The sequence below is a fragment of the Cherax quadricarinatus genome, chromosome 43 (genome assembly GCF_038502225.1).
Source record: "Cherax quadricarinatus isolate ZL_2023a chromosome 43, ASM3850222v1, whole genome shotgun sequence".
Taxonomy (NCBI): Eukaryota; Metazoa; Arthropoda; class Malacostraca; order Decapoda; family Parastacidae; genus Cherax; species Cherax quadricarinatus.
The window spans coordinates 21,227,168-21,247,717 of record NC_091334.1 but is presented as its reverse complement, the minus strand read 5'-3'; the positions used below and the strand labels follow the sequence as shown (position 1 = coordinate 21,247,717).

The 20,550-nt window shown below is 42.8% G+C and overlaps 1 protein-coding gene across 4 annotated transcripts in view; it reads right to left on the bottom strand.

Annotated features, from left to right (window-relative positions):
* Nucleotides 1-2,618: 2,618 nt before the first annotated feature.
* Nucleotides 2,619-20,550, bottom strand: part of LOC128694312 (bcl-2-related ovarian killer protein) — a 102,341-nt gene continuing 84,409 nt past the window's right edge. For all 4 annotated transcript variants that reach the window (XM_070093670.1, XM_053784399.2, XM_070093671.1 and 1 more), the window contains exon 8: nt 2,619-5,223. In XM_070093670.1, coding sequence (XP_069949771.1) covers nt 5,083-5,223 — 141 coding nt within the window. In that variant the 3' untranslated portion in view covers nt 2,619-5,082. The remainder of the gene's footprint in view (nt 5,224-20,550) is intronic.

Genomic DNA, 20,550 nt, shown 5'->3' with positions numbered 1-20,550 from the left:
GCCTTTCCCATCAACTACTAACAAGATTTGCTACCTACAATCTCACTTCAAGAACTATACCTGCTGCAGTCACTTGAAAATTTATGCAGTTGCTGTACTCAACAAAACAGATAGCATCTTAGAGCCACTATTGCCAACTTTTTATATTGTAGTGCTACTGGCAGGTAGGCCATTCCAAATTTCAAGCCTCATCCTTTGCATAATGTTTATTCAAATAGTTGTATACACAAAAATATTTAGTTCTTGTTTGATACCCATGAGTTCTGTTGGTTCTAGGAAAAATCTTGCCTTTCAAGTAGGTGTCTTAGTTCTGGTAAAAGGCTTATCCATAGCAGTACTGTATAACCCTTGTGGTTTAGCACTTTTTATAATAATTTTCATCCAAAGACTGAGCTACCCTCTTTCCTTGGATTAAATTTGATTACCCTCTATCCGCCCTGGCATTGTCTGTTGATAGGCTGTCTCATTGTGACTCGTCTATCAAAAAGCACTCAGAATCTACCTCTGATTTTATCACTGCTCTAACACCCTTCATCTTTCCTCCTTGCTCATGGCCCCACCTTTGACATTATTATTATCAAAAAGAAGCGCTAAGCCACAAGGGCTATACAGCGCTGCCCCACCTTTGACAGCAACCAATTTATTACACACTGATAATACCTCCTTTAGCACTCATTATTATTATTATAATCAAAAAGAAGCGCTAAGCCACAAGGACTATACAGCGCTGCAGGGCAGGAAGGAAGCGAGGGCATCAGGTGGCAAAAGGGAGATGGATGAATAATAGGTTACGGATAACAGCGGGGTAGTGGATGGCGATAGGGTAAAGGGCAGCAAGAGACTGAACTAGAAAGGGCTGAGGGGAGTGCGAAAAGTATCATCAGAGTTTGTGGAGTAAATCAGTCGTTGTCAAGAAGTCAATGAGAGAGTCAGGATTAAAGGAGGGTCCATCAGCAAGAAGGGAAGGTAAAGAGAGAGTAGTAGAACGAAGACGACATTGGAGGTAAATTCTGCGTGCTCGTTGATAGGGCAGTCTAACAGAATGTGGCTAATCGATACTGGAACTTGACACTGCTCACAGAGAGGAACAGGGTGCCTCTCCATGAGATACCCAGGAGTAAGACGAGTGTGGCCAATGCGAAGGCGGGAGAGAGTGGTCTCCCAACCTCGGCACTGATGACAAGATGACGGCCAATAACCTATGCTCGGTTTAATAGAATGAAGTTTGTTACCGAGCAGAGTTGACCAACGTTGTTGCCAACGGGTGCGAAGGTGGGTAGCTATTGCAGCAAAATAGTCCAGAAATGGAACTTAGCACTCCTCAGTCCTTTCTACCTCCCTCTTACTACTCTATACCCCTGCCTGACTGTGCTGCATGATCCTCCTAGGTTTAGTGCTTTTTGATAATACTTTGATCCAGCAACATTATATGATCTTAGTGGGTTTAACACTTGGCTTTAATTAAAATAATGGTTGTTGGAGCTATGAACCTGTATCCATCAAGGGAGGTTCTTTGACTTCAGTGATAAGTCGGTGAAGAGTTCTTAACTTAAAGAACTGAAGTTATCCTTTCCTTGGGGTGAACCTGATTATTATAATAATAATAAAGGGGGAAGCGCTAAACCTTAGGATTATACAGCACCTGGGGGGGGGGGGATGTGGAAGGTATTCAGGCTTAATTCGGGGAACTGGAGCACAAATCCAATTCCCTAAATCAAGAGCCCCTCACCAACTTCAAGGAACCTTCCCTGAGGGGGAGTGAACCTGAATGCCTCCCATTACCCAGGTATGGACTACAATGGTTTTGGGATTAGCACTTTAATGTTCACCCTTCACTTTCTGCTGATGAGCCAGTATATAACTTGATTTGTGGAACTGGACTTATACTGGATTGAACGTGATTGCCTCCCATTCTTCCTTTCCTTTCATTTCTCGTGAGTTCTGACCCATACAGATCTAGTGCTTCCATCAAATATAAAATCCATCCACTTTACAATGCTTTGATTCATGGATTTGGAACATTTTGTAAAGGTACTTTTGCTCTCCTACCCCTCAAGGAAGGTTCCTTGATGTTGGTGAGGGGCTCTTGATTTAGGGAATTGGATCTGTGCTCTAGTTCCCCGAATTAAGCCTGAATGCCTTCCACATCCCCCCCCCAGGCGCTGTATAATCCTCCGGGTTTAGCGCTTCCCCCTTGATTATAATAATAATAATTTCGCTCTCCTTAGATACCTCGATGCTGGCAAGGAACTTTTGATATAAGACTAATAATGGGGGAGCACTAAACCTGTAGGATTATATGGTGCATGTGGGTGGGAGGAATTCAAGGAACTGGAGCACAGATCAAATTCCCTAGCTAAAGAACCCCTCACCAGCATCAAGGAACCTCCCTTGAGGGGTTTATCTAAGAAGTGGATATATCTTCCCATTTGATCAAACATCATTACCTTCCCTGCCCTGTATGACCCCTGAGGCTTTAGTGCTTCATCTTAGTTATTATAACAGTTTTGCCATTTTCTTGAATAGCTAAACTTTAAAGTTCAATCCATCATACATTTGGAGTAACAGTAGTTAAAAAAAAAAAAAACTAGACTTCAAAGGCTTTGATAATCCATATGTCAGTGATGTATATTATATTGTGGGTGCAAAATACATGTGAAGGATGAGGGAGCAAATGATCGGGGAAATATACATTATCACAGGATCTCCAAGGCTACCTAATGATGCATTATGTAAACTAATGCAACACCAATGGGTGACAGTATATCTAGTAAGTAAATTAGGACAAGAGCAGTAGTAAACTTACCACTAAATGTAAGCTCTCCTCAAGGAAGGTTCCTTGACACTGGTGAGGGGCTCTTGATCTAGGGAATTAGATCTGTGCTCCAGTTCCCTGAATACCTTCCATTCTCCCCTTCTCCCTCTCTCAGGTTATGTATAATCCTATGGGTTTAGCACTTCTCCCTTGATTATAATAAACGTAAGCTACTGAAAAATAACTAAGTTTAGACTCGGTAAGCTACTCTAGTGCCAGTTGGGAAACCAGTATAGCACCACAGATATTAGTTTAGCATCAGTGGGTAAACTAATGTGGCACCAGTAAGTAAACTAATACAGTATATCAGTAATTAAACTTTCATATTAATAGTTTACCTCTTGGTGCTGCACCAGTTTACCCTTCCAAGTAGGGTCCTTGATCTGGTGAGGGGCTTTTGATTCAGGAAAAGACTTCTCTGCATATCTGAATCAAACCTAAATGCATCCTAGGTGTTGTATGACCCACTATGGGTTTAGCTCTTCCCTGCTGTTATAATGAAATGGACCAGTTTACCTGCTGATGTTGCACAAGTTTATCGATGGACTGATGTACAGAAATACTGAGTTTAAATACTGCTGCTGTGCTAGTTCATATACTGAACTAGTATAGTACTCCCTACTGGTGTTGCACTGGTTGGGTGATTATTATCATCAAAGAGAAGTGCTAAACCACAAGACTGGTTGGGTGAAATTAGTTAATCAACTGGTGCTGCATTAGTTTACATAATTGTGGTGTATTAATTTTCCTACTGGTGCTGAACTGGTTTACATAAACACTAGTATTCAATGGTGATGCTTACCTCTCGTCTGCCGACACTCCATAAATAGCTAAATTCGTACTTAAGGGCAAGCCTAGCTGCAGCATGTATGACCACTAAGTTCTTGTATACCGTTATCATACAGTTTTGTGTACTGGGGGCTGGGTTAGCCAGGAATGCCGGTAAAAATGGTTATCTACAAGTAGTTGGTCAGCAATGTATAGCCCTTGTGGCTTAGCGGTTCTTTTTGATTGTAATAATAAATACAAGTAGTTGGTTCAAGAAAATACAAGCACTAAGACATTCATTGTAAAAGTTTTGGAGTGGGGATATTGGGAGTGGCTAAGGTTCTAGGACCGAAAAGTTTCCAATATGGTACTAGTGTTTCCACTTGAGGAATATCTGAACTCTACAGTAATGATGTAGCATGCACACAGGTGAGAACCAACTTTCTTGTAAAGAGCAGTAATCTGACCTACAATTCTCCCTTCTGGTGAGGGGCTCTTGATGTAAGCAATGTGAACTACCCTTCTTTCTGATAAAACACGAGTCATTCACTAGGCACTTATGTGCTCGTCACATCATTATGCCGGGCGAGTGCTCTGGCACAATGCTGTGATGAAAATCAAAGGCCTACCATACAGGGGGTCTTTTATCATCAGTGAATTCTGCTGGGTAGCAGCCATCAGCATGACGTCTTGGCCTGCTGCCACACTTCATAGTGACTTCTTATTGGTCATGTGGCTGCCGTGGTGAGAGGAAGTGTTGCACTATTGTCTCTCGCACTGCCCCGTCTTTTGTCCAGTGTTCCCTTTGGTTTTGGGGCTATACATCTTTGATTATGGATAAAAGGAAGTCTTTAACACCTGTAACTATAGCTCAAATCATAGGGCTTCATAAAACTGGGCACCAGACGAAAGAAATAGTGGAGAATGTTGGTGTGTATGAGCGTTCAGTGATGAACTGGGTGCAGCATTTCAAGGCTGGTGGTGGTGTCGAGTTAACATCTGCTGCAATCCTCAGCCTGGCCCTCGAAGAAGACATCAGTTCATATCGTAACTGTGTTAAAGAAGCAGTTACTCTCTAACTGTGCCGGAGCGCTCACCTGACATAATGCCATGACGAGCACTTTATGTCCCCTAAGGGCTTGATGCTTTCCCCATGAATTTAGCAATGAACTGCAATTCTAAGGGTTTAGCACTTTGGTATCTAAATTATTGTTAAAAATCAAGTGCCTAACTTGTGTGGGTCATTACAGCGATATAAATTAAAATAGCTCGTGATACAAGACTACATTAACCTCTGAGGAGCTTTTTGGCTATAATGCTATGTTTAACCAAGAATTTGACACTGAAGGGCTGGTGATCCACAGACCTGGAGCAAACATGTTTACCTACTGTTTCCTAGGAGCTGAATGGGTTTAGATCTTACTCCTGATTACTATACCTCAACCTTAGATAATGAGCCTTGTAGAAGAGTCTCGGGTGAAGAGCCTTGTAGAAGAATCTCAGGTGACGAGTTCACCGAGGAACTTCAGAGAGAGTATGAGCATGAAGGCTGTGATTATGAGACCTCCCACCACCAGCACCAGCACCTGCAGCGCTGAAGGGTCACTCAACGGTGTCTGCGACCACGTTAACAGTGAACTCTGCAACCACATCACCAACATTAATTATCACATACAATTAGTAACATAATAGAGGAACACTGGGTAGAGTTACTGGTCCATGCTAGCTGGGTTCTTCTCTAATCCAACCCTTCACACTTGCTTCAATATAAAATACCAAATACAGGTATGGTAGAACAATAAATAGTCACAATACCGAGGCTGGAACAATACACGAATAACCCGCACTTAGGAGAGGGGATGTAATGCCGTTTAGTTCCGATTTGAACCAATGACATGCACGAGTTATTTGTGTAGCGGTATGGTAAGATTGTAGACAGTGGAGTCAGAGTAATCTGGGATTCTATCTCACATTGGTCTTCAGATGCATGGTAGAACATAAACTAGGTGTGAAGCTTGGGTTGTAAATGCTGCAGTGAGGAGGTGGTTGGAGTCAGTGATGTCCTGTCTAAGGGCAATGTGTGGTGTAAATATGTAGAAAATTCAGAATGTGGAAATTAGGAGAAGGTGTGGCGTTAATAAAAGTATTAGCCAGATGGCTGATAAGGGACTGTTGAGGTGGTTTGGTCAGTTAGTTTAATATGTTCATTATACACCCCATACCCATCCTGTGGGCAGTAGTCAAAAGATTACAGAGGTACTTAATTGGTCCAGGGACTGGACTCCAAAGTTTTGATAGCTGAGCAAGTTACAGAGGTAATGAACTCCAGGTAGGTCTGGTCACAATCATGACAAGTTACAAAGGTATTTACAGATTACAGAAGTACGTAATTGGTCATTTAGAGAGAATGGATCAAAGTAGAATGACATGGAGGGGAAGGAAGGCAGGGTAGGGGTTGTCCTCTTAAAGGTTGGAGGGGATAGAGGAGGTTTTGTGGGCGAGGGGCATGGACTTCCAGCAAGCGTGTGTGAGTGTGTTAGATAGGAGTGAATGGAGATGAATGGTTTTTGGGACCTGACGAGCTGTTGGAGTGTGAGCAGGGTAATATTTAGTGAAGGGATTCAGGGAAACTGGTTATTTTCATATAGCTGGACTCGAGTACTGGAAATGGGAAGTGCAATGCCTGCACTTAAAGGAGGGGTTTGGGATATTGGCAGTTTGGAGGGATATATATATATATATATATATATATATATATATATATATATATATATATATATATATTCAACAAGTCGGCCGTCTCCCACCGAGGCAGGGTGACCCAAAAAAGAAAGTTCCCAAAAAAGAAAATACTTTCATCATCATTCAACACTTTCACCACACTCACACATTATCACTGCTTTTGCAGAGGTGCTCCGAATACAACAGTTTAGAAGCATATACGTATAAAGATACACAACATATCCCTCCAAACTGCCAATATCCCAAACCCCTCCTTTAAAGTGCAGGCATTGTACTTCCCATTTCCAGGACTCAAGTCCGACTATATGAATATATATATATATATATATATATATATATATATATATATATATATATATATATATATATATATATATATATATATATATATGCCAGAAGCGTCCAGATGGTATCACCCTTCAAGCCTGGACAGATGGGAAGCAGGTGGTGTGGGACTATACATGTGCATCTACCTTGGCTGATACCTATCTCCAATACACCAGGGAAGAAGGAAGGGCAGCTGCCAGCTTCAGGGAGTCCCAAAAGTCTAGAAAATATGGAGAACTTGCCCATCATTATATGTTTGTTCCCATAGGCTCAGAGACCCTTGGCTCATGGGGAAAGAGTGCATCTAAATTCCTTAAGGAGCTGGGAAAAAGACTCATCAGGGTAACTAGGGATCCCAGGGCAGCTAGTTTTCTGTTCCAGCGGCTCAGTGCGGCTGTTCAAAGGGGTAATGCCTGCTGTATTTTGGGCACACGCCCCAGCTCTGAGGAGCTGGATGAGATTTTCGCCTTATAATCGGTGATACACACGTAACAACATGGACCGTATACGCCACCTTTATATCAACAATGTATCTCTTAAATCTTCTGTACCATATTATGTAATAATATATATATATATATATATATATATATATATATATATATATATATATATATATATATATATATATATATATATATATATATATATATATATATATAGCTTCTAAACTGTTGTATCTGGGTGCCTCGCAAAAACAGTGATTCTTTATGAACGAAACCCAAAATTTGGTCATCCCAAAACTCTCGGATATTATTATAACTCCACAAGATTTTGAAGAGGCAATTAATTACATGCCTATGCACTCTGCCCCAGGCCCAGACTCGTGGAACTCCGTGTTCATCAAAAACTGCAAGAAGTCCCTATTGTGTGCCTTCAGCATTTTATGGAGAGGGAGCATGGACACTGGAGTCATCCCACACACTAAAAAACAAACACACAGCCCCACTCCACAAAGGTGGCAGTTAAGCAATTGTAAAGAACTACAGACCGATAGCACTAACATCCCATATTATAAAAATCTTTGAGAGGGTTCTAAGAAGCAAGATCGTCAACCACCTAGATACCCACCCATCACTTACACAACCCAGGGCAACACGGGTTTAGAGCAGGTCGCTCCTGCCTGTCCCAGCTACTGTACCACTATGACAAGGTCCTGGATGCTGTAGAGGATAAGCAAAATGCAGATGTAGTTTACCTGGAGAGAGTTCCGGGGGTCAACGCCCCCGCGGCCCGGTCTGTGACCAGGCCTCCTGGTGGATCAGAGCCTGATCAACCAGGCTGTTGCTGCTGGCTGCACGCAAACCAACGTACGAGCCACAGCCCGTATACACAGACTTTGCAAAAGCTTTCGGCAAGTGTGACCATGGTGTAACAGCACACAATGCGGGATGAAGGAATAACGGGAAAAGTTGGTAGATGGATCTATAACTTCCTGACAAATAGAACACAAAAAGTAATAGTAAACAAAGTAAAGTCCCAGGCAGCCATGGTAAAAAGTTCTGTTCCACAAGGCACAGTACTCGCTCCCATTCTATTCCTCATCCTCATTTCTGACATAGACAGAGATGTAAGCCATAGCTCCATGTCTTCCTTTGCGGATGACATCCGGATCACCATGGCAGTGACCTCCATCGAAGACACCGCGAGACTCCAAGCGGACATCAACCAAATCTTCGAATGGGCCACTCAAAACAATATGAAGTTCAACGAGGAGAAATTTCAACTACTCAGATATGGAAAACTAAGAAATTAAAAATGTGTCAGGGTATACCACAAATTCTAACCATACAATAGAGCGGAAAAGTAATATGAAGGACCTGGGAGTGATAATGACAGAGGATCTCGCCTTCAAAGACCACAATAATGTATCTACCTCATCTGCTACGAAAATGAAAGGATGGATAATGAGAACCTTCAAAACTAGGGATGCCAAGCCCATGATTCTCCTCAAATCGCTTGTGCTCTCTAGGCTGGAATACTACTGTACATTAACGGCCCCTTCAAGGGTGGCGACATTGCAGACCTGGAGAGTGTACAAAGAACTTTCACGGCACACACAAGTGCGATAAGGCACCTAAACCACTGGGAACGGTTGAAGGTCCTTGATCTGTATACCCTCGAACGCAGGCGAGAGAGATACATGATAATATACACTTGGAAGGTCCTGGAGGGATTGGTACCAAACCTGCATAGGAAAATCACTCCATATGAAAGCAAAAGACTCGGCAGGAGATGTAACATTCCCCCGATGAAAAGCAGGGGCGCCACGAGTTCACTGAGAGACAACACAATAAGTGTCCGGGGCCCAAGATTGCTCAACTGCCTCCCAGCATACATAAGGGGGATTACCAATAGACCCCTGGCTGTCTTCAAGAAGGCACTGAACAGGCACCTAAAGTCAGTACCTGACCAACCGGGCTGTAGTTCGTACGTCAGCTTGCGTGCGGCCAGCAGTAACAGCCTGGTTGATCAGACCCTGATCCACCATGAGGCCTGGCCTCAGATCGGGCCGCGGGGGCATCGGCCCCCGAAATCCTCTCCAGGTAAACTCCAGATATGTATGAGGTGAAAGTGTTGAATGATGATTAAAGTATTTTCTTTTTGGGGATGTTCTTTTTGGATCACCCTGCCTCGGTGAGCGATGGCCGACTTGTTGAAAAAAAAATATATTCCTTCAAGGAGGGAGTATATTACAATTTTGGGCTGTCAGCTAGTACAATAGTTTGAGGATAATAGGAAAAGAACTTCAGTTGACACCAGGCAGTCCATCAATTACTATCATGCAGGAGCCACATATCTTTGGTGCATCCAACATAATAAGCAGAATCTTGGATGTCACTACTGCCCGGCTCCGGCAGTACTAACAAAAATACTTTATTCATTATAGTATACAATTAATGTAGTTTACATGTAATAAAATATTGTTAGGCACAAAAGAAAACCACTAGCATGCAGTGCATTTCGAGCAAGTAATGCTACTTAATCTTGCTCTTGAAACGTTCTATCCATAAGAGAGAGATTTCGTTCGGATTTTTAACCCCGGAGGGTTAGCCACCCAGGATAACCCAAGAAAGTCAGTGCGTCATCGTGGACTAACTTATTTCCATTGTGGTCCTTAATCTTGTCCCCCAGGATGCGACCCACATCCATATCATACGATGCATCAGTCATTGAAGACCGATGCCGTCCACAATTGTTCTATTTTAACTAGAAGAAAGTGCGAACCTATAACGGTCATATAGGAATGGGAGGCATTCAAATAGGATTGAATCAAGGAGTGAAAATTTGAAGACGTGTTTTATAGAAGTCATTCTCCAGTTATGGCACAGATACCGACGATTCCATTTTTTTTTTTACTTACATCAAAAACTTTCAGCATACAAACAACACTTAATAATTAAGATAAGATAAGATTTCGTTCGGATTTTTAACCCCGGAGGGTTAGCCACCCAGGATAACCCAAGAAAGTCAGTGCGTCATCGAAGACTGTATAACTTATTTCCATTGGGGTCCTTAATCTTGTCCCCCAGGATGCAACCCACACCAGTCGACTAACACCCAGGTACCTATTTGCTGCTAGGTGAACAGGACAACAGGTGTAAGGAAACGTGTCGAATGTTTCCACCCGCCGGGAATCGAACCCGGGCCCTCCGTGTGTGAAGCGGGAGCTTTAGCCACCAGGCCACCGGGCCACTTGTAGGCCACCAGGCTTTCAGAAGAGCTAAACTGAAATTATTTAACGGGAATAAATTATTATTATTATAATTAAAAAGAAGCGCTAAGCCACAAGCACTATACAGCTAACGGGAATAAAAATGTGACTTTTACACACAAAATGGTTACATCTGCTCCTATACATCTGAACTTCTTAACACCACGCCCCTCAAGGAAGGTTCCTTGATGTTGGTGAGGGGCTCTTGATTTAGGGAATTGGATCTGTGCTCCAGTTCCCCGAATTACGCCTGAATGCCTTCCACATCCCCCCCCCAGGCGCTGTATAATCCTCCGGGTTTAGCGCTTCCCCCTTGATTATAATAATAATAATAATAATCTTAACACCACGACAGTGGAGAGTGGAGACAAGTCAGTGACGGAGGAAGTTATCCCAGTCAATCCAGGATGATGGGAATGACTAACAACTTTTGATCACAGGTCACGTGAACAAGCCAAGTGTGTTCCTAAAATTCAGTCGTTCTTCAGTTATGAACAAAAAATAAAAAAAAGTTGAAAATAAAGACAATCTGAAAATTATTATTATTACTATTATTATTATTATTATTATTATTATTATTATTATTATTATTATTATTATTATTATTATTATTATGTGAGTAAATTACCTGCAGGAGGCTTACAGGGCATTACCTGAATTATTACCTGCAAGTAATTTGGGTGAGGTAAGTGGGATTCAGTCACAGCAGATTACCAAACTGTCACTCCCTCTAAGCCCACTCCCTACCCCTCTCACAAAAAGCTAGACCTGAAATTAAATTAACTACAATACTATAATCAGCTACTCTGTTAAAGTTGTAGACTGCAGGCCTGCTGGGGGGACAACATATAATTGGTATTAACACCATTTAATTACTGTAGATGGATCACACCACAACACCTGCTTAACACCTAGACCCTACACTGGCCAGCTAGAGATCTAAATGCAAGGACTAATGGTACACTTCCCTATGAGTGATGTTCTGCCATCCACACATAATTCTTGAGGTCCTGCCAATTTCAGGTCCCAATTCTTCAGCAGGGGACATTAACACGGGTTCCTATTACAAATTCAGGCTGAGACACCCCAATTTGGCCTTCGAGAATACCCTATTATATTGCACACCTCAGACCAGTGCTCACATTAAATTCAATATAGTGTCTCCCTCTCTGCAGCGTCACTCTCCGGCTCTTCCACACCCCCTTCACTTAAAATTTCTCGAAAGGTCCAAACAGCATCACATTTTAATATGCAATTATTATATTATTTATTTATATACTGTATTCCATCTTTAGGAAAATTCTGTAAAAAAAAAAAAATCACAGAAAAGAAACTCAAGCAACTTTCAAAGGTTCCCCTTCAGGGATTAATAATAATACTAATAGTGTATGTACACTGTAGAATTATTACCAATCTTATTTTAGGCGTTATTCGACAGGCTTTAAACCTTAATGGCCAAATATTTTTTTTACACATCGATATTACAGGCTAAGAGTTGTTATCCTACCTCAGCTCATTTCAAAGCTCAGCAGTGTCTTGGGAATACTACCACCCCCCAGGATGCCACCCACAACAGTCGACTTACACCCAGATATCTACTTACTGCTTGGTGAACAGGAACAGCAGGTGTAAGGTGAACACCCAGGTACATATTTACTGCTTGGTGAACAGGGACAGGTGTATAATAATAAAAATAATAATAATAATAATAATAATCGAAAAGAAGTGTTAACCCTACAAGGATCATACAGCGCAGCAAAAATGTAAGATGACCAACACCCAGGTACCTACTCATTGCTTGGTAAACAGGGACAGCAGGTGTAATGAAGCATCCCCAATGTTTCCACTGGTGCAGGGGATCGAACCACGGACTCCTTAATGAACTAAGTGTGTTGCCAACCGAGCTACGGGACTCCTAATCTGTGACTGCCGAGAGGAAAATATTCTGTACCAGAAGCTATTGTTGGTCATGATAAAAGCTCTTTCTTCAATATTTGTTTTTTGTTCACTATTGTTGGTAGTTGGATGATCCTCCTAACGAAGGTCAGCATCTCAATGTTTCTACAGTATGTTCTTCTAATCAAGGTCAGCATCTGTTTCTATAGTATTTTCTTCTAATCAAGGTCAGCATCTTTATTTCTGCAGTGTTCTTCTGATCAAGGTCATCATCTCGCTGTTCTTAAGAGCCCATCATCTTAAAGTCAATATTTCACTGTTGCTAGGCCAATGCACCATTAAAACTTAATGTGTCGAGGCTCATGACGGTCACAGCAGAAGATGACCTTGATCCTGACTGCACGTTTACATTTATTGAAGATCAGATGTTGAATATGCGCCTCGCAGAGCAGCTAAAATACCCTACTGAGAGTTATATACATATATGCTGGTCACTGAAGCACTGGTACACATGAGCTTCATGAAGAACAAAGAACAACATTGTCATGGGTATGTCACTCAGTGATGCTGTACGGCATCTTCTCCGTCATCTCCAACTCTACTGACAAACACTTCTCTATACCTATCCTGATTATTTTAGTATTGGTGTTGTCACATATAAGCTCCAAACAAGTGCTGGTCACTGACATTTAAATATTTATCCGCAGTAGGAATTGGGTCAATTTAAATTTAGTGTGTAAGTACCGACACGATGGCAAAATACACAAATGACCACTGGGTGGGCGAAACGTTGTCAATCAAAGATGACATTATGCTGCAGTTGTCTCTTGTTTCTTTTCCACTTCTTGACTTCCTTGCGTTATTATTAGCACTACTACGAGGTTAGGAACACGAAGTCATGTTCTTCTGTAATAAGTTATGCTCGCGTTGAAGAGAAAATTCCAAATAATTTGAATATATATTTAAAAGGGATTAGAGAAGATACTCTGAATTATACCACTGTCACTAGCACGTGTCAAGATATTGAATTATATACACCAGTTACTATCAAGTGTATTATTATTATTATTATTATTATTATTATTATTATTATTATTATTATTCAGAAAGAAGTCGGTTAGGTTCAGAGAGCGTTGTGTTAGGAGTTAGAGGAGCTGTGAGTTATTACTGGTACAAACTAAAACTGAAAAAATAGTCAAGGAGTTTGATAAGGTGGTTAATACACCACGGTGGTTAATACACCACGGTGGATAATACACCACGGTGGATAATACACCACGGTGGATAATACACCACGGTGGTTAATACACCACGGTGGTTAATACACCACGGTGGATAATACACCACGGTGATTAATACACCACGGTGGTTAATACACCACGGTGGATAATACACCACGGTGGTTAATACACCACGGTGGTTAATACACCACGGTGGTTAATACACCACGGTGGTTAATACACCACGGTGGATAATACACCACGGTGGATAATACACCACGGTGGATAATACACCACGGTGGATAATACACCACGGTGGATAATACACCACGGTGGATAATACACCACGGTGGATAATACACCACGGTGGATAATACACCACGGTGGTTAATACACCACGGTGGTTAATACACCACGGTGGTTAATACACCACGGTGGATAATACACCACGGTGGATAATACACCACGGTTAATAATACACCACGGTGGTTAATACACCACGGTGGATAATACACCACGGTGGATAATACACCACGGTGGATAATACACCACGGTGCATAATACACCACGGTGGTTAATACACCACGGTGGATAATACACCACGGTGGTTAATACACCACGGTGGTTAATACACCACGGTGGTTAATACACCACGGTGGTTAATACACCACGGTGGTTAATACACCACGGTGGATAATACACCACGGTGGATAATACACCACGGTGGATAATACACCACGGTGGTTAATACACCACGGTGGTTAATACACCACGGTGGTTAATACACCACGGTGGATAATACACCACGGTGGATAATACACCACGGTTAATAATACACCACGGTGGATAATACACCACGGTGGTTAATACACCACGGTGGTTAATACACCACGGTGGATAATACACCACGGTGGATAATACACCACGGTGGTTAATACACCACGGTGGATAATACACCACGGTGGATAATACACCACGGTGGATAATACACCACGGTGGATAATACACCACGGTGGTTAATACACCACGGTGGTTAATACACCACGGTGGATAATACACCACGGTGGATAATACACCACGGTGGTTAATACACCACGGTGGGTAACACATTACGGTGGATAACACACCACGGTGGTTACTACACCACGGTGGTTAATACACCACGGTGGTTAATACACCACGGTGGTTAATACACCACGGTGCATAATACACCACGGTGGATAATACACCACGGTGGATAATACACCACGGTGGATAATACACCACGGTGGATAATACACCACGGTGGTTAATACACCACGGTGGTTAATACACCACGGTGGATAATACACCACGGTGGATAATACACCACGGTGGATAATACACCACGGTGGATAATACACCACGGTGGTTAATACACCACGGTGGATAATACACCACGGTGGATAATACACCACGGTGGTTAATACACCACGGTGGTTAATACACCACGGTGGTTAATACACCACGGTGGTTAATACACCACGGTGGATAATACACCACGGTTGATAATACACCACGGTGGTTAATACACCACGGTGGATAATACACCACGGTGGTTAATACACCACGGTGGATAACACATTACGGTGGATAACACACCACGGTGGTTAATACACCACGGTGGTTAATACACCACGGTGGATAACACATTACGGTGGATAATACACCACGGTGGTTAATACACCACGGTGGTTAATACACCACGGTGGTTAATACACCACGGTGGTTAATACACCACGGTGCATAATACACCACGGTGGATAATACACCACGGTGGATAATACACCACGGTGGATAATACACCACGGTGGTTAATACACCACAGTGGTTAATGCACCACGGTGGTTAATACACCACGGTGGTTAATACACCACGGTGGATAATACACCACGGTGGATAATACACCACGGTGGTTAATACACCACGGTGGATAATACACCACGGTGGATAATACACCACGGTGGATAATACACCACGGTGGTTAATACACCACGGTGGTTAATACACCACGGTGGTTAATACACCACGGTGGTTAATACACCACGGTGGTTAATACACCACGGTGGATAATACACCACGGTGGATAATACACCACGGTGGATAATACACCACGGTGGATAATACACCACGGTGGATAATACACCACGGTGGATAATACACCACGGTGGATAATACACCACGGTGGATAACACATTACGGTGGATAAGTACAGTTTGCAGTATTGTCAAGCAGTGACCAGTACCGTCAAGCAGCGGCCAGTATTGTCAAGCATGACCAATAGTGTCAAGCAGTGACCAGTACTCTCTTCCGCCCACCTCTGGCTGGGGTCAACACCCGCCTCACCTGCACTTACCTCCAATACTTCCCCTCCCTCCCATTCCCCGATGCCCCCTACCCCATTCATCCCCTAGTCCATGCTGCGTAGGTCACTGCTGAGGGCATTCGACTCAACCTCAATTCCCTGCGTATTTGAAGACTGATGTGGGTCGCATCCTGGGGAAAATGTAGGTGACTCCAGTACCTGCTGGTACTCACCTAATTGTACTCACCTAATTGTGGTTGCAGGGGTCGAGACTCAGCTCCTGGCCCCGCCTCTTCATCGGCCGCTACTAGGTCCTCTCTCCCCCTGCTCCATGAACTTTATCATACCTCACCTTAAAACTATGTATAGTTCCTGCCTCCACTACATCGCTTGCCAGACTATTCCACTTCCTAACTACTCTATGACTGAAGAAATACTTCTTAACATCCCTTTGACTAATCTGAGTCTTCAGCTTCCAATTGTGACCCCTTGTTTCTGTGTCCCATCTCTGGAACATCCTGTCTCTGTCCACCATGTTTATTCCAAGCAGTATTTTGTATGTCGTTATGTCTCCCCTGACCCTCCTGTCCTTCAGTGCTGTCAGACCGATTTCCCTTAACCTTTCTTCATAGGACATTCCCCTTAGCTCTGGAACTAGCTTTGTTGCAAACCTTTGCACTTTCTCTAATTTCTTGACGTGTTTGACCAGGTGTGGGTTCCAAACTGGTGCTGCGTACTCCAGTATGGGCCTGACGTACACAGTGTATAAAGTCTTGAACGATTCCTTACTGCGGTACCGGAACGCTATTCTCAGGTTTGCCAAGCGCCCACATGCCGCAGCAGTTATCTGGTTAATGTATGCTTCTGGCGATGTACTCGGTATTATACTCACTCCTAGGTCTTTCTCCTTGAGTGAGGTTTGCAGCCTTTGGCCACCTAGCCTATACTCTGTCTGCAGTCTTCTTTCCCTCCTCCGATCTTCATGGCTTTGCATTTGGCGGGGTTAAATTCTAGGAGCCAGTTTCTGGACCACACATCCAGCCTGTCCAGGTCTCTTTGTAGACCTGTCTGGTCCGCGTCTGATTTAATTCTCCTCATTAACTTCACGTCATCTGCAACAGGGACACTTCTGAGTCTATCCCTTCCGTCATGTCGTTCACATATACCAAGAATAGCACTGGTCCCAGGACTGATCCCTGTGGGACCCCGCTCGTCACTGGCGCCCACTGTGATAACACTGCAGTCGTGTGTATGTAGGCGACTCCAGTACCTGCTGGTGTGTTATATCCTGTGTAAGATAACACTGCAGTCGTGTGTGTGTAGGTGACTCCAGTACCTGCTGGTGTGTTATATACTGTGTAAGATAACACTGCAGTCGTGTGTATGTAGGCGACTCCAGTACCTGCTGGAAGTACTCAAGTGTTGGGTAGTATGCTGGAGGTTATGACCGAGACAATGTGAGGTCGAACCCCAGTAAAAGATGGGACGCACAGTCATGTTTCCAAACACCCTCTGTTGGTGATACCTGGCAGTAAGTAGGTACCCGACTGATATGAGTCGTATCCACTCTTACTATCTCCCTCATTTCCCTTTCCCCTTCTCTCCCCACCACCAATCCCACTACTCTAACATCAGCGTCTATCCCACAATCTCCCTCAACGTAACATCCCGAGAGATTGTAATTTCCAGGTAACAGTAATTGCAGCTCTGCTGGAAGGAAACCTTTGAAGCTACCATGGTTAATGAACATGTCTTCTGAACCCATACTGGAATGTTTGATATCCTTCTCTAAGATCCGGAGTCTCTCAGCTCAGGTCAAGACATTTCCTGACCTTAAAGATGCAACCAAGTGTGATGGAATATGACTCACGAAATCGTAATGACACGACTGCAAACAAACCATACCACGGGCGGAGATAGAACCCGGGATCAGAGTCAGACTCCAGACCGACGCGTTATCATAGTGTAAATTACCTGGGATAACCCAAATTATTATTATTATAATCAAGGGGGAAGCGCTAAACCCGGAGGATTATACAGCGCCTGGGGGGGGGGATATGTGGAAGGCATTCAGGCTTAATTCGGGGAACTGGAGCACAGATCCAATTCCCTAAATCAAGAGCCCCTCACCAACATCAAGGAACCTTCCTTGAGGGGGGGATAACCCAAAAAAAAGTCAGACAAAGTGACTTATTTCCATTGGAGTCTTTGCTCATTTCCACTGGGGTCCTGTCATCACCACTACGAATGAACTAATTAGATCTACCTACCACCCAGAACTCTCTAAAAAGTGTGCCACCTTATCTCTCCCCCTACCTACTTAGCTTTCAAAACTAAGAACATCGACCAACAGTTCCACGGATTTCCATCGTGGAAACATATATCCCTAAATGTAATAACTAACTATAACAATGATACTCCAGAAACAACCACAAAGGCAGCAAGAGTTTCTGCCTTTACATCTACTGTGCACAACCTTGACCACCATACAACACACATGTACACTGGAAATATAAACACATATGCAGTATAATGTGATCCTTTATTGACTACGTTTCGCCCACGGTGGGGTGGAAGGAACGCGAGGTAGTTCTGTTTGTGACTTGAAAAAGCCCACTGTGTGGGCGAAACGTAGTCATTAAAGGATCACATTATAAGAACATAAGAACATAAGAACGAAGGAACACTGCAGAAGGCCTACTGGCCCATGCGAGGCAGGTCCAAGTCTCCTACCGGCTTAAGCCAATGCACCCAACCTAGTCAGGTCAGGTCACATTGACTTAAGGGAGGAACACGGCAACCGACCTGGTAGCACAAGCTATCAGGTCTAACTCACACCCACCCACATCCACTCATGTATTTATCCAACCTATTTTTAAAGCTACACAACGTTCTGGCCTCTATAACGGTACTTGGGAGTTTGTTCCACTCATCCACAACTCTATTACCAAACCAGTACTTTCCTATATCCTTCCTGAATCTGAATTTTTCCAACTTAAAACCATTGCTGCGAGTCCTGTCTAGGCTAGATATTTTCAGCACACTATTTACATCCCCTTTATTTATTCCTGTCTTCCATTTATACACCTCAATCATATCCCCCCTAATTCTACGTCTTTCTAGAGAGTGCAGATTCAGGGCCCTTAGTCTATCCTCATAGGGAAGGTTTCTGATACATGGGATCAACTTTGTCATCCTCCTTTGTACATTTTCCAGAGAATTTATATCCATTCTGTAATAAGGTGACCAAAACTGTGCAGCATAATCTAAATGAGGCCTAACCAACGATGTATAGAGTTGAAGAACAACCTGAGGACTCCTATTATTTATGCTTCTTGATATGAAGCCAAGGATTCTATTAGCTTTATTGCGAACACTTATGCACTGTTGTCTTGGTTTCAGATTACTGCTAACCAGAACTCCTAAATCTTTTTCGCAATCCGTAATATTAAGATCTACATTATTTAGTTTATATGTGGCATGGTTATTGTCCTGTCCAACATTTAGAACTTTGCATTTGTCTATATTAAACTGCATCTGCCACTTCTCCGACCACTGCATCAGTCTATTCAAATCTTCCTGGAGTGCTCGAATGTCCTCGTCAGAATGAATTCGACGGCCTATTTTGGTGTCATCGGCAAACTTGCCGATGTCGCTCTTTATGCCCTCATCTATGTCGTTTATGTAGATTGTGAACAGCAGGGGGCCCAACACTGACCCCTGTGGAACACCGCTCGTGACACTTCCCCACTCTGATTTCTCCCCATTTATGCAAACTCTCTGCTGCCTATTTGTCAACCATGCCTCTATCCAGGAAAAAATTTCTCCTCCTATTCCATGTGCTTTAATTTTCCTCAATAGTCTCTGATGTGGGACCCTGTCAAAAGCCTTACTGAAGTCCATATACACAATATCATATTCATTACCATGATCTACCTCCTCAAATACCTTAGTGAAAAAAGTTAATAAATTCGTAAGGCAGGAACGCCCCTTTGTAAAACCATGCTGAGATTCGTTGATTAATTTATGCTTTTCAAGGTGGCTACGAACTGCCTCGGCAATTATTGATTCCATAAATTTTCCCACTATGGAGGTTAGGCTTATTGGTCTATAGTTCGAAGCTAAGGACCTGTCACCTGTTTTGAAAATAGGTATCACATTTGCCATTTTCCACTTATCTGGCACCATGCCAGTTTGTAGTGATATGTTGAAAAGATTAGCCAAAGGTGTGCTAAGCTCCTCTTTACATTCCTTTAGAACCCTTGCATACAGTTCATCAGGGCCTGGGGATTTGTTAGGTTTTAATTTATCTATTTGCCTAAGGACCATGTCACTTGTGACCCTAATAGTACACAGTTTATTATCGTCCTGTTCTACATAATTTATCATTACTGGAATATCGCTGGTATCCTCCTGTGTAAAAACTGAGAGGAAGTATGTGTTAAAAATTCTACACATTTCCTTATCACTGTCAGTGAGCTGACCCGAGGAACTTTTGAGTGGGCCTATCTTGTCCCTGATCTTACTTCTGTATACCTGAAAGAATCCTTTTGGGTTAGTCTTCGATTCTCTTGCAACTTTAACCTCATAATCTCTTTTTGCTTTTCTAATTCCCTTTTTTATTTCTCTCTTTAACTGAATATATCGATTTCTCAATTGCCCCTCTCCTCTTTTGATTTGCCTATATATGCCTCTCTTTTGACCAATCAGATATTTTAATCTATTGTTCATCCATTTAGGATCA